We start from the raw sequence: 15,622 nt of genomic DNA, 5'->3' as shown, positions 1-15,622 counted from the left end.
ACAAAGAGCAAGGTTGATCAATGTGGCCAATGCTCATTCAATATCACCCAGCCTCCTCCTATCTCTCTGTACTGACTTGGTTTTGCTGTTGTGGTTGCGTCAGCATAATATAGCTATAAGCATGTGGCTGTGGGCTTAATATCTTTAGTCAGTTTCCTTACAGTAAAATGGACATAATAATAACTGTATTATAGGATTGCTGTGAAATTAAATGAGAGCATACATAACAAGGGCTTAGCAGAGGTCTTTCACATTGTAAGCACTGAATAAATTCTCATCATCATCATTGGAAAGAACCACTTCCTTAAGCATTCCTTGATTTATATGGTAAGAAACTTATAAGGGAAAAGGCAAAGTGTTTTCCTTTTACTCAAATAAATTAACAACCACAAAACCAAAGATAGAAGTGTCCCCTCTCTGTGGGCTGATCTGTAAGCTAAACCAACTTCTTTCTTTTAGAACTATAAAAGGTATTGGGCAAGTTAGTCAGACTCTATCTACAAGGAGTCATACTTGTACCAACTAGGCCATTGCTTTCTGAAATGACATTCATCGAAATGCCTCAAGAACTTGGTTCAGTTAAAAATGCATTGACTGAACACCTCTGTGTAAGACACCATGTTTAGTTTTGGAAATCTGAGATGAAGAGCACAGGATTGCTGTTCCTGAGGCCTTGACCTGCCCAGAAAAGTTGGGGAGAGAAACATGGAAACAGGTCATTTCAATACAAATGTAATGCCTGAGTTCCTCACTGTATGACGTACATCTTTCCCTCTACCTATTTCAATGGGAGGGACTTTGTAAGCATTGTGCAAACACAAGGATTAGTATGCTATGAAAAGACTGAGGAAAGATACATGCCTATCCTTCAAAGTCTAGTTTTAGCTCTACATCCTCCAGGAAGCTTTCCATTCTACTTTGATTTTTAATTTACTCAAAATCTTTTGAAAATTGCTGATTAATCATTTTGGCCCTTAATCATTTTCTGCCTTAAATGGCAATTAATTTGCTTCCTGGGCATATGTTTTATGTCCCTAACCAGATTGTAGTAATAAACCCTGAGGAGAAGGACTTAGACTCTTTTGGGCAGTACACATGCTACATTTGCATTAAACTGAAAAACAATGTTTATTGCTACCAGATTAGAGAGCAGTAGAAAATAGTCCACAAACAATAAATGCAAGAATTTGGTACTCTATTATATTGAAGGCACCCATGAAATAGTGTTTCATAAGACTTGAAGACTTTTTGGCACAATTTAAGTATTTAGGTTAGATTAGAGACAGAAAAAATGGTAAATATAAACTTATGTCTGTTACATAATACATGTTCTATTTTCACTTTTAATCAACAACAATTTATATTTTTGGTCCTGCTTTATAACCTGGTGGCAACAACTTACTCACAGGGCAACAGAACACACTTTCAGTTGCTCCACAAGTGAAGCGTTGCAGCAAGAGAAAACTTTCAGTGAGCACATTTGTTTCAATGACACATGCAAAGATGGTTGGGATAATGAAACAATACTCCTAAAACTCACAAATCACAGTTGGAATTATGCTAATTTATCACCTAAATCTGTTTCCTGAACATTGTTACTGAAACCCAAAGAAAAAATATGTTTATTAACATAAATATTTTTAAAAGAGAGGTAAAGAAAATAACAGGGAAGAAATAACTTTTATTTGAAAACTAGTAAACAATTATAAATAGATTGAGTCCTATATATGTTTACTTCCAATATCTAAGATTCAACCACTCTTCATATCTAATTTATTTTATCTCTCCTATCTGTCTCTTCCTTTCATTTCCTCTGCCATTAGTGAACTTCTGCTTTTCATTACTTACCTAGATCACTGCAACAACTGCTTCACTAGTTTCCCTTCAAGTTGATCTATTATAAAGACGCTGAATTAATCTTTCCATACTACAGTCCCAAATTTGTGACTCCTTGCTCTAACATCCTCAGTGCCTCCTTCTTGCTTACAGAACAAGGTCTAAACTACCTTACTCTAGCATTCACTAATTTCTGTGCTCTTATTTCAGTTTATGTTTCTTTCCCAAGAGTCCTCTTCACACATTAAATACACTACCTACATTTATACATTTCATCTACTGAAGTGAAACTATTCAGTGCTCCTATACATGTCTTTAACTTTCTAATCTCTTTTTTTTTTTTTTTCATGTCTTCCCTAAGCCTAGGATATTCTTCCAAATTCTAACCATCCTTTATGGTCAAGCCCGAAGGTCACCTATTCCATAAAGTTGTTCTAAATTTCTCAGAAGTAATTAATATTCTTTTTCTGAAATTTTATAGAAAATATTTCACTATTTCCTTAAGAAAACTTGTTATTTTTATACCTAGAGCATATTTAGGTATTTTTCTCCTCTACTAGAGTAGGAAAGCTCCTTGAGAATGGAGTCTATGGAAGTTTCACTTGGCTATACTGTGCCAAGTATAAAGGCTTTGAACATAGCAGATACCCAAATAGCTACTGACTGGAGTAATTAATGAATATTGGGCAGTTTTAGAACTGTGGGCTTTGTATAAAGGATCATATATGGGATCTATTTGAACCTTACTGGCAACCATGAAATGAAAGTTATTGATTTTGAATAATCTGGCTTGTTTCATAAACCAGTGGTTTATCAGATTGGTGGTTTTCCAGATATTCTCCTTAGCACCTTTGAGATTCCAGAGAGATGGCTCAAGGATCTCCCTCTTTGGCAGTGGGAAATGGTAAATGAACAGAATTTTCCACTGTATACTCTCCCTTCAACTAAAGCTGCTCCTTTTGTGTATCGGCCTTTTTCTAAGACTTCTCTTAGAGAAAGCGTTCACTATTTAAAAAAAAAAAAAAAAAAGGAAACTTTGGTGTTCCACCACCGAAACATTCTAGTTCTATATTTGTTTCAAGTCTCCATGCCACATGAAAACATCTTCACATGATAACTAGGTAAATGAGCTGCTGTGTTTTGGCTGAGTTTATAATTATAAGAAAAATAACAAAATGTTAGCACAAAAGTAGCATTTCAGATAATTTTATAACAGGTCCTACTATAATACTTGACTTTGTATGAGACATGACATTCTATAATGGTCATTGATCTCAATCCTTGATCTGACTTTACTGGCCTGAGAACTAGCTAGCTGGGGAATCTTACAGATGTCATAGTCTTCTGCATATTTTTCACAGATTTGAAAGCTCCCTGAGAGGCAGTTATACAGCTTTCTATTTCTGTAAAAGACAATGACAAACCTTTCTATCCCCTAGGCTTATGGTAGCCTGTCCACTTACTCACAGAGTAGAAAACTGTGTTCTGCAATAAATCTAAAATGTATCTTCACTGAAATCTGTCTTAGACTCCTAGTAAGTTACACAATTCCAAGTTAATTATTTAGAGGGAAAAAAATACCTGTTTAAGTCACGGTGTATAATTGGCTGTGTCAAGTTGTGAAGGTACTCCATACCTTTGGCAACATCTACTGCAATAATTAATTTAGACTGCAAGTCAAGAATCCTAGAATTTAAAAATAGATTTAATGAGGATGAAATGGTCAAAGCCAATACCATACCTTTCTAAAAGGAATCAGTAGTGTGTGTGATTTGTTATTCTGTATAATTTCAGCCTTTTTTGCTTGATTGAACATTAAGCTAAAGATTCAACAAATTTGGAAAAATAGCTTTTCTACATCTGATAATGCTTAATTATAGATCAATTCAGATACCAACCCCTCTTATTTAAACAGTCAACTTGATTTTATAATCTTTGTAATTTTATATTTAATTTCTTTGTAATAACATAAAAATGGAATCTAATCACTGAGTAAAAACCACATTCTAATTATAATATGCATAGATCTAGGAAGTGAATTCAAATTAGACTCGTGCAAGACTATTCTTTCTTAAAACTTTAAAAAATAAATACTGTGACCCCTGGTAATTATTTTATTCTGATCTTAGACATATCTGCTTTACTGGTATGTCAAGTTTAGCCTAATTATTATAAGCTTCAGTTACCAATTTAAATTCCTTGAATTTGTTATCTTAAACTGAATTCCTGTTAAGAAAGCACAGAAATCTTTCTAGTCATTAAAACACAATTATTGGGCATAAATTATTAGCCATCTTTAAAATGTCACATTTCCTAGCACTCAGAGATATCAGAAGGTAAAAACTCACCTAAGCAGAAAGCATATGAGGTGTTGCAACTGTAATTTCAATGACATGTAAAATGATAAGTCAGAGACCATACCTCTTCTGTTCATGAAGGAGGGAGAATAGAGAACCCCCTGATATGTACTGAGTGACGATGGCAAACTGGCTGGGATCATTCAAGCAAGCACCCACAAACTGAATGACACAGGGATGATTGAGCCGGCAGAGAATGGACACTTCTCGGCAAAACATATCCACATCTGACTTGGAGCAGTAGGTGTTGGCTCGATAACTGGAAATGACAGCAACAGGAAGTCTTCAGTCAACAGATGAATCAAAACAAGGGGCTAGCCATGAATATACTTCTCAGAGTTTACTTCTCTACTTGGATGCTAAATTTTCTCATTTGCTTGCTTACCGCTTTATAGCCACTATTTTATTTCTGCATCGTCCTTTATACACTTTCCCAAAAGAACCTAAAATTGTTTAAAAGAAACAAGTAAACACATATTATTGAACTGAGCTCATTAAACTAAAACAGACTAGTATTTTCTTAGGTTACCTGAGCCGATAATCTCATGGAACTCAATTTCTGAGAGCTGAAGATGGAAATGTGAAGGCAATCCAGCCCTTAGAAGGAGAACATCTGCCTTCTCTGCAAACAGGAATTATTATTTTATTTTTTAAGATAAAAAGCACACATGTGGATGCTTACACACACATGCACATGTATACTTAACCAAAAACATCATACCCTAGTAACATTTAATTTTCCAACTGTAATTGACTACTTGGAGATACTAAAACCTTATCACAAATGATCCCTATTCCCCTACATTAAAAGCCCGTTAGTTCTCTGTCTCTGTTACCCGAACTTTGTTATCGGAGCTAAGGGTTTATTCCTGATTTGGTCAACCACTAGCTTGTCTGTATGATGTGGCAACTCTGGAGTACAGTCCATAACACATCATGATATAAAGAGTCTTATCTGGTCAATCCCAGCAACCTGTCACAAAAAGCTTAGTCAAATATCCATAAACTAAACCTTCAAGAGATGCCATTTAGGAAATAAGCATATGAATTATTCAGAAGAAACATTCAAAACCAAAAATAATTTTTTAAAACTTCAAATTCTAAATAAATATAAATTTACAGTTGAATATTTTTTACTTTCCTGATTCAATGGTATTAATTTCTGTGTATAGCATACATTCAGAAAAGTTCCCAAAGTATTACTTATTTGGGATCTTTGGAAAATAATTTATTTTTCAATTTTTTTCCCTATGACAAACCTTTTCCCAATTCTCCTTAAAGATATTAATATTTATAATTTATATTTCATTAAAAATACAAATGTCTATGTGAATTTGATCTTCTTTTAATATTCATATGGAATTTTCACCATTATACCTTCATGAACTAAGAGGACATATGCAAAATAACATAGCAGATGAGGTTAATTATGGAAGGAATGGTCTGTTAATAATATTATTTATGCTTGCAAAATAGTCATTTGTAATATATAAAACAAAATAGAAAGTTATCATATTTGAGGCAATAGCTATTGTTAGTAATAAAATATAACAACTGTCCCATATTAAAATACCTTTTGTCATGCTTTTAATCTTCCCCAAAGGGGATGGAACAGACACATAGGAGCCATCTAGAAATCAAATTATAGAGTTAAAGGTAGCAAACATTTTTTTCCATAAAAGCTAAGCACTATAAAAAGTAGCACATGACAAAAGAAATTTGCTAACACCACCAAATGAGACTCTAACTTAAGTCTAGGTTTTTCTCTAGATACTGAAACTGTACAGCAAGTGTTTATTTAGAGGGTACATAAAATGATTAAAAATAAAAATCCAAGGTCTAGCAGACTCCAGTGGATTTAATTTGTGTCTGCATATGAGTATTCTATGTCCTGTCTTAATAGATTACTGAAGTGGAAAATGACTGCTCTCAGCTTACCCAGGCCTTCCCAGTCATGCACCAGCCTCATAAACATCCAGTCCAGGGAATGTAAAACTTGGAGGAACTGCAGACTGGTGAGTCAGAAAGTAGCCTAAGTGGGGGCTTCTTTATTTTCAGCCTCACCCAGATGTAAATCTTCTTAAAATCAAGCTGATCTGACATGCCTTCATCCCTAACCCCAGAATGTTGGTAATAGAAACGCAGGTTTACCTTTAGGCACAATATTGCACTAACAATGAAAATTTAATAAGAAAGGGGGTACCTCCTCCAGGCTGAGAATATTCATTACAGGGCAATTCATCCTGAGGTCTCTTATAATGTTTCAGGAGTGTGACAATTGCATCATGTCCTTTATGAAAAGACAAAGAAGGACAAAGGGTCTTAATTCTTGTTTGATTTATTCAGCTTACCACCTAATCGAAAAATAACCAAGGTAGCTTGAAACCAGATTAATCTTAAGAGGTAATACATTGCAATAGAAATTTAGTGCTTTCACTCATTCATTCAAACTCTACTATCATTTTGTAATGTATAACAGTATCAAATCACTAAGTTGTACACCTGAAACTAATATAATATTGTAAGTCAAGTACACTTCAATTAACAAAAAAAGACTGATATATGTGATGTGCTATTTTAGGCACTATGTTGGGTATGGGGGTGGGGATGCAATGAACAAGGCAACTATGGTCTTACCCTCAGGAAGTTTAGTGTAATTGAACAAATAATAAAAATGATGAGAATTTCTAAATGAGTACATATCAAGTGCTATGGGGGTATATAATAAGAGCACGATTACAAGGGTGAAAAGCACATTTGGTAACCAGGAAGGAGAGATGTATTTGCTGTGATTTAGCATTACATTTGGCTGGCAACTGCAGTATAACAGGGCATTAAGATAATCTGCATAGGTTTTTGTGGCAGGAGACAGCTGGCTGCCTACCAATATTTGTAGTTCCCATTCACAGAGTGATTTTGTCACTGGGAATGGCTGCCCACCCAGGGACAACAACTCCGTATCCGTCTTGCAGCCAACTGTGGCCTTGTGACAAATTCCCATCAAGTAAATATGAGCAAAAGTGAAATCACTTCCAGGCCTGGACTGTAAGAAACAAGTGAGTCTTCTCTCCTCTCCCTATCTGCTGGCTGGATGCAGAGGGCTCTGAGGCCATACGGGAGGGGAGAAAGCCATCCACTGACCAGAAATGCCCACCCTGGACTGTTACATGACTGAGAAATAAATTTCTATTACATAACACCACCAAAATTGGGGAGTTTGTTAATTGTACTAGGGACTTATAATTGTGAAAATGCTAAATAAAATATAAAAATAAAAATGCTAAATGCTCCTCTGAGTAGAAACAATTTTCAATAGAACTACACTTTGGCACTATCTTATGCTTTAACTGTGAAAATAATCTACTGTAGCTAATTTATACAAGAAAACAAAATCAACCTTAAAGACCCTGCCAAGAAACTTGTGAAATGCAACAGAACTCACTGTAAAAAGGGGAAAATTTAGAAACTGAAAAAGTATAAGTGCTTATCTACCACGAAGGGTTCAGAGTTAACACTGGTTTGAATACACCTAGCTAATGTATAGAGTATATGCTGTGAGTTGTGCCTGCTTATTAAATCCTCCCTTCAGAAAAGAATTAAAATTAATAGAGCATGCAGGATCATAAGATGAAATGATTAAGATGTTTATCAGCACTAAAAGCTTTTTCAAATGTAACATCCCAAGTCCAGATTCCTCAAGATAAAAAAACAAAAAAAGAATTGTGACTATGATTGTTAAAACTTGTAGCAAAACTTAAATCTACGGAGTTAACAACTAGGGTCCATTTTCTTATCATCCATAGCTTTCTATTCATGACTGGCAGATCTATGATTTTCTCAAATCATAGACACAGGTTATGATGAAATAATGGGGAACCAGTCCCATCAATACTCTTTCTTTGGACTCTCATGTGCTCACAATCAGGGAAACCTTAAAACATGAAAGACATAAGCCAACAGGTAAATTTCTAAAGGAAGAGCCTACTAGTCAGAAGGAAAAGAGAATGAAAAGAGCCCCAAATGGGAGAAAGCATGACATGTTCAGAAAATGAAAGATGGTCAGTGTGGCTGGAGCATCACAAGCAAGGATGAGTGGCAGCAGGCTTGGCTGGAGAAGTTGGTGAGTGCACATCATGTGGGGTAGTGCGTCTCAAATGTTATTGTATGAGAATCACCTGGAGTGCATGTTAAACTACAGATTCCTGAGTCCTACTCTCAGAGATCCTGATTGAAAAGGCCTGTAGTGGGACCTGAGAGTTGCTTTTCTCACAAAGTCCCAGGTGATGCTGATCAGTAGCCCACACTTTGATATTATTGATGTGGAGCTTTATAGCTTTATAGGTTAGGATAAGGAGTTTGTGTTTTAATGCAGATGAGATGGGGGACTACTAGAGGATTTTAATTAATTGAAGGACATGGTTTGTCTTTACTTTTCAAACATATCCTTGTTTACAGATTACAACTGATGATGCATCTTCATAAGGCTGTTGTAAAGACTAAGTGAGATTATATATGTAATATGCCTAACAGTTCTAACACATAAATATGCCTTTTGGATCTTTTCACTGCTTTCTTGCTTCACTATTTTGCCTCAAGAATTGTAAATGAACTTGGAAACTTGTTTTCGGAACTTCAGATAAATTTTCTAAATACCAATATATTCAATTTTTCTTGCTGCCATTGTTAATTACCACAAATCTAGCGGCCTAAACAATTCAACTTTGTTATCTTATAGTCCTGGAGGTCAGAGTCCGACACGGTTCTCACTGGGCTAAAATCAAGGTGTTGGCAGGGCTGCATTCCTCCTAGAGGAACAGCAGTTTCCTTGCCTTTTCCAGCTTCTAGAGGCCACCAACATTTCTTGGCTTGTGGCCCCCTTTCTATATCTTCAAAGCCATCAACGGCTGGCCTGAGTCCTTCTCACATCGTATCACTCTGGCTTCTGTTTCTGCTTCCATATTTAAGGACCCCTGTCATTACATTGAGCCCACCTGGAAAATTCAGGATATTCTCTCTCTCAAAGTCAGCTAGTCATCAGCCTTAATTCCATCTGCAATCCTAATTCCCTTTGCTATTTGCCATGTAAGGCAGCATACTCACAGGTTCCAGGGAATAGGACCTCGGCATCTTTGGGGGCCATTGCTCTGCCTATCACCTTTAGTTGTGATGAAAATCAAATCTCAGTGTGCTTTGTTTGCATGTTGGTACAGCTTTTCTTTCCTCCCCATTGCTAATGGCCATTTGAGCCTAAGGATAAATTAGCACCACCACCAAGAATTTCCTGTGGAATTAAAACACCCCTTCATCTGTCCCCTTGCTAGATTCTTAGGTTCTAAGGTTTTATCTGCTCCTATCCACACTGTCTGCTCCTACTTTAACAGGACCTGTGGTGCTTTTGGAGTTTTTATTTTACTTAATTTGATCTTTAAGTGTTTGGGACCAGGAAAAACAAATCAAAAACAAGTTTTTTTTCTTATTTCTGTTTTTCCTAGGATAGGCTCCTTTGGAGAGAGAAAACAACCCAAACCACAAGCATTTACCCAAGTACAACAAACCTTAATTCACAGAGCCCACCTCCTCACCTGTCTCAGCCCCTCTGCTGGACTGACTGTGGCTGACCGCCGAGAGCACCTCCTGCTTTCCCTAATGAAGCAGAAAGCCACATCTTGAATCCTGAAGGCCTGTGTGAGTCAGTGATCACACCCTTGATGTTACCTTTCATCTCAACAGCTCTCTTGGCTCCACTTGTTCTGAGCAGTTTTAATTTCCTGCCAGCGCAGTGGTACAATTTGCTGGCATTTTCTTTAGGATGCTTTTCATCAAGAGCCTAATGAGTGCCTGAGTTCTGGCTGATGATAAGCATGAGGCTGCCAGGGAAATGCCAAGAGGCCCTCTTGGCTCTGGAAGGCATCTCTGCCTGATTTCCCACCTTCTGCTACCTGTGGGCTGAAGCACACATGTATGGGAAATTCTCCTCTGCTCTCACTGCACTGACAAATTATAAGTGTATGCAAAGAAACCTAAAAACCACTAGCACCCAGCTCCCTGATACTTGGCTATGAGGGGTTAAGCAGAAAAATGCCTTGATGGAACTCACTAAATGGACTTGTAAGCCAAACTCCTGATAATGGATATACCCAGATAACCAAGGCACACTAATGGAACATGTCCAGAGATAATCGAAGTCCCACTAATTAAATAAAATGTTTTCCCATATCTAAGAATGTACTATCTACATCCAAGTATTTTACCCAAATAGGAGGTTGCTATGATATTAGCCTAATGCAGTTAGAATAATGATTTGTACTTTCAGAGTATTATTCATTAGTGCCCCCAAGGGTTTTAGCAAATGGGACTCTCCTGCTGGCTTGAAGTGCCTTTCGTTTCCTGCTCCCTACTCTTCCAGTCTTGTCTATATTCCCGAAATGCCATGCTTCCCCTTTCATTTGTCTTTTTCTTATGTTCCTTTACTCCTTACATTTGGAGTGATTTCCCCCACCCCCAAACTTTCTGAATAGCTCTTTATTTTAAAACCGAGGTTGTTCTTTAAGGCTACAAGTCCATCCGAAGGGCTGTCACATGGAGAATTTAGTATCTACATCACGGGCATGCATACAACAGAGGATTCCTAATTATTCAAGAAGAAAAAGTACACATTTTACTATTTCCCTATAAGGTTGTCTCTCAGTCTCCACCATTTCATCTTAGAAACAATGAATGCTGTTCATCGCTATGAGAAATTATTTTAAGGACATAGAAGAAAGCTTGCTACGAAAATCATTTTAAGAACTAGATCTGAAGATTAATGGTGAATGACACCAGTACTTAGACTTTTGTGACTCTGACACCGTGTGGGTCTGAGATTAAGTAGAAAACATGGAGATTTGATCTCGATTATGGAAGCCAAGAAATTCTTATTGATCTCCTATGTACCACATGCCCAGGTCATCAAAAGAGCAGTCTGGGCCATTTTTTACATGTGCCTCAAAAAATAAAACTCTCACAGCAATGATATTGATGAGACTTTGCTCAATATTTTACTATCCCCCTTTCCCATCATGTTAAAAACGCACTTTCCAGAAACATTGAAAAGTGAGATCAGAGGATGTTTGCACTTCTATGGCTCATTTTCCTCCTGACAGTACTGGTCCCATTCACTGACAATTAAATCAGAGGCAACAAATATTCCAGACTTGCTACATCTTCTCATGACTTAAATCTGACAGATACTTTACTTTGATATCACAAGAAAGAGAACACACCCCCTGCTTCCTCCATGATTCTTATCCCTTAATCACCAGGCCCAGACAAGAATGTCACCAGTCCTCCTTCATCTTGAGGTACAAATCCACAAGGATGAATGCTTTTGCCAAAAGGACATTATATTACAAACCAAGCCATTTAACATTCCTCTTTCCTCTTTTTCTCCCTTCCCATTTTGCCTTTATTTTCCCTTCCCCTTTCTTCCAATATTTATTGAGTGCCCATTAGAGACCAGCTCAAACAACATCTTCCCAGGGAAGCCCTCTGTGACTTTTCCATTTTAGTGTCCTTGAACTTTTTACTTGCCATCTTTGTACATTTTACTTAACAACTTTTAACTTACTTTTTATTTTATTCATAGCTCTTATTATTATCTGATAGTTTCCATTTGTTATCTTGCTCATGACCTGTGTTTTCTGTTAGAAATGCAAACTTTTTAAGCGCAGGGAGATATTGTCTGTTTCACTCACTGTTTTACCTCAGTTCCTAGTATACTGTCTAGAACATTAAGTTTATAACACTCTTTTTGAATGAATGGATTAAAAGTACAAAGTACGAGAGTGTAATGTTGAAACAGAAATGCTCTTTACTGTTGTAATGAATGTTGTGTAGTAGAAAAGAAAAAAAATATAAATATAAATTGTATTTAGCCAAGCTCTAGGAAGGAAAGGTAGAGGATGCTGTGAATGTGCATAACGATGCTATTTTACAATAGGCTGGAGGGGTCAGGGAAGAGTTCCTTGCGGAACTGTCTTTTAAGCTGAACTTGAAAGATAAGCATGAGTTGATTAAGAAAAAAAGGAAAATAAAAGAATTCTAGTCAGAGTAAAAAATTTTGCAGTTCCAATGAATAGAAAGAGGAGCTGTATTTAGAATATTCTTTAAAATCTTCTGCCTATTAATTTGAGTATTAGGATTGTTCAGTTAATTAAAAAAAACTATGATATTTCAAAAATCCCTACAGAGAAAACAGAATAGCGGTAATTAGTATTCTTGAAAAGATCAACTATATTATGATTGATCAGATGCCATGTAGTGAGACATGGAATAGACTGTTATGACTGAAATATCTGCTCATTCTCTATTTCACTTCAACAAATGTGTATTGAGCAGCTATTAGGAATCAGCCATTGAGCTAAGTTTTTGGAAGATCAAGATTAACAGCCCAAATGTTTGTTCTCAAAAAGTTTAGGGCAAGAATGTTTCAACATGAGATAGAAATGTGCCTATGGCACAATAAAACATCAAGAAAGGGTGTGTGTATTAGGCTGGAGTGTCAGGGGAGACTTTCTGGAAGAGAGGATCCATAAACTGAGTCTTGAAGGTTACATACAATTAAGAAATTTAAGAAGTGAAGTCAGGTAGGCAGGGTGGGAGGGTGTAGAGAGAGGACTGCTTGAGAAAAGGCTTGGAAGCATGGAATAGCATGACATGCATAGAGAAGCGAGTAGTTTTGCATAACTACCACGTAAAGAGATGCTGGCTTAACAGGGTTGTTGTGTAGACTTGATGGGATAATGTGATGTAAAATGTGCTTGGCATAGAGTGAACCTTTAGTGAATGGTAGGGATCTAGTGAATGTGATGACGATTGCAGCATGTGGGGTCACTCATGTGCCAGGAGGGACTGGATATGAGTTTTGAGAGGTAGGAAGGGCACAGGGTATGCCATGATAATAAACTGAGACTTTTTTCCCTAAGGTGATAGTGTGTCAGTGAAGGATTTTAATCTGGGAATGATATGGTCCTATTTACAGCTTGGATACATCTTTCAGACTACAGTTAGAAAATGGAATCAAAAGATGCCGAAGACAAAAAAAAAGTAGTTATGAGACTATTAAAATGGATCAGGAGAAGGAGGATAAGGTTATGGGTTAAAACAGTGACAATAATAATAAGAAAAAAGGATGGATTCAAAATGTAAGTATGAAGTAAAATAAAAAGACTTTTTGATTGAATGGATATGGGGGAGTGGAGGTTGAGAGAGAAAAAGTACTCAAGCATCAATCCAGATTTTTGACTCAGGTGCTAAGTGAACGGCAATGCCGTTAAATGACATAATGAATAAGGGATATGGTAGAAGAACCTGACTGATGAGGGCAAAAAAGATATTAAGTTCAATTTTGGACTTGTTGAGTTTTACATGCTCCTCAGATATCCAAGTAAAGGGATCCAGCACGTCAGATGGTGTAATGTTTTGAAAACATGGCCATAGAATCTTTGATATTTCTCTATGACTGAGGAGGAAAATCCTGCTGTAGTAAAGACTTGCAAATTTGTACTAAAATTCTAAAATATTATGTTATATATTTGCACGCAACTATACATATTAGAACAATGATTTTAAATTGCTTAATATTTTGATTAGTGATTTTCAAAACCTCTTTGATCTTGCTGTAGTCCTTAAATTTTAAGTCTTAAATGAATGGTATTACTTAAGTCATAAACAAGATATATATATACAACCAAATAACACAAGCTTTTATATATTCTGGGTTTGTCTAGTGGTGTTTGGCAGGGATAAAATGCTTCATTAGGAGGTTTAAAGAATATGACCATTATCCTAATATGTCAATGTCATATTTCTTACTGGACACTAAAGCATGTTGTAAATGAGGAAAGACTGTAAGATTTGGAAGCTTTGTGGAGCATGATTGTATCTCTGCTATGCACTTAATAACAACAGATACCACTATTTTTATTGAGAATCTGTGATCCAGACATTTACATCTTATCCCTAACCCTCAGCAAAATTCTTAAAGTGGTTATTAATTTACTCATTTTAAGTCTGAAGATTAAGGCTCAGTTAAATAACTTGCCCAAGGTCATTAAGTAATAAGTATGGGATTTGGACTTAGATCTATCTGATTCTGAATGAGGTGGTAAGCAGTTGAACTGTGCAATGAGACAGACCTCTGTTTGGTATCAGCTCTCCACCTAAGAGCTGTGTGGTTCGAGCTAGTGTGACAACACCTCCAAGTCTCAAACATTTTATCTGTAATACAAAGGTAATACCAATTTAAAGGGTTATTTTGATAATTAAATTATATACATATTATGTATGCATATGTAATAAGTGATTAATTAATGTAAGTTCTCTTCTGCTGTTTGTATTAATGTTTGTAGCTTCTTACACAGTTATGATGTCTCAAAATTTTTTGTGTTATCCCCCATAAGAGTAAAAGTTCTTCCTATTCTAATGAGAGTTGGTATTATTTTATTTATTTATTTTTTAAAAGAGAGCGTTAACTAAACATGTAGAAAGGTAACCAGTAGACACAAAATTGCACATAGATTTTAAAACACCATCTAAATCTTTTGTTTATTCCTTCCTCTATCCCAACCCAATCCACCCTAGCACACTAAACTATGTTCATTAAACTAAGTAAACTCCAAAGAGGTAAGAATTCAATATAGAAGAAACTTGGGAGTTTATAATCCATGGATGAAGAGTTATCAAAATATTTAATGACGCCGCCTCTTTTTCCTTCTACTCCTCCCTCACCCTTATCTCTTAGTTATTTTTTACTGGCTGAAAACTGTAGAAACTCACAACTGTAAGACTTCATTACTTTTAGAGAATACACTATGGTACATTTACTATAAATAATTCACACCACACTACACTTGTCAAAAGGAATGAACAAAGTATATATCATGGTACAGGAACCTTGATTTTTATTGTTTTTGCTCACTTACTCACTAATTCTCCAACTGCAGCTCCCTGTCACTGTGAATTAGAGTAGTTCTGCTGTATACAAATATTGTATTCTGGGTAATTAGATATTGGGATAGGAGCCTCTGTAAATTACTTTAACTGGTGTCAGTACTGAAGCAGATAAGTTTTAGTTCTGTTTCTAGTCTGGGTTATTTTCTGACCCTAAACAGCCTGACATAAAGGAGTGCTTTTCTTTGTCAAAGGCAGCCCTTTCAAATCTAACTGCCAGACACACTATTGAGCTATGTGCTCAATTCTAATTGGCTGAGATCTTTTCAATTCAGCAGTTTCATCTTTAATGCAATGGATGTAAGATTATGTGTAGGTCTTTTCAATGGGTTTTCCCTACTGGTGATTAGGGCAGGGGATTTGAACACAAGCAGGCTGCTGGCTATTTCTTCTGGCTAATTTAAATTGATTCATAGAAGTCCTTTGTACCCAAGGGAAAG

General features: G+C 36.2%; 1 protein-coding gene across 1 annotated transcript in view; it reads right to left on the bottom strand.

The window, feature by feature from the left end:
* TNNI3K (TNNI3 interacting kinase) overlaps nucleotides 1-15,622 on the bottom strand; it is a gene marked incomplete at its 5' end in the record, with an annotated part of 199,563 nt that overhangs the window by 168,538 nt on the left and 15,403 nt on the right. The window contains 6 exons of the mRNA XM_007445903.1: nucleotides 3,418-3,522; nucleotides 4,258-4,452; nucleotides 4,579-4,636; nucleotides 4,723-4,815; nucleotides 5,767-5,823; nucleotides 6,397-6,483. Of these exons, the coding sequence (XP_007445965.1) occupies nucleotides 3,418-3,522; nucleotides 4,258-4,452; nucleotides 4,579-4,636; nucleotides 4,723-4,815; nucleotides 5,767-5,823; nucleotides 6,397-6,483 (595 nt within the window). The remainder of the gene's footprint in view (nucleotides 1-3,417; nucleotides 3,523-4,257; nucleotides 4,453-4,578; nucleotides 4,637-4,722; nucleotides 4,816-5,766; nucleotides 5,824-6,396; nucleotides 6,484-15,622) is intronic.

The sequence above is a fragment of the Lipotes vexillifer genome, unplaced genomic scaffold (assembly GCF_000442215.2).
Source record: "Lipotes vexillifer unplaced genomic scaffold, Lipotes_vexillifer_v1.1 scaffold2435, whole genome shotgun sequence".
Classification (NCBI taxonomy): Eukaryota; Metazoa; Chordata; class Mammalia; order Artiodactyla; family Lipotidae; genus Lipotes; species Lipotes vexillifer.
The sequence above is the reverse complement of the archived record's forward strand: the minus strand, read 5'-3'. Positions and strand labels throughout refer to the sequence as shown.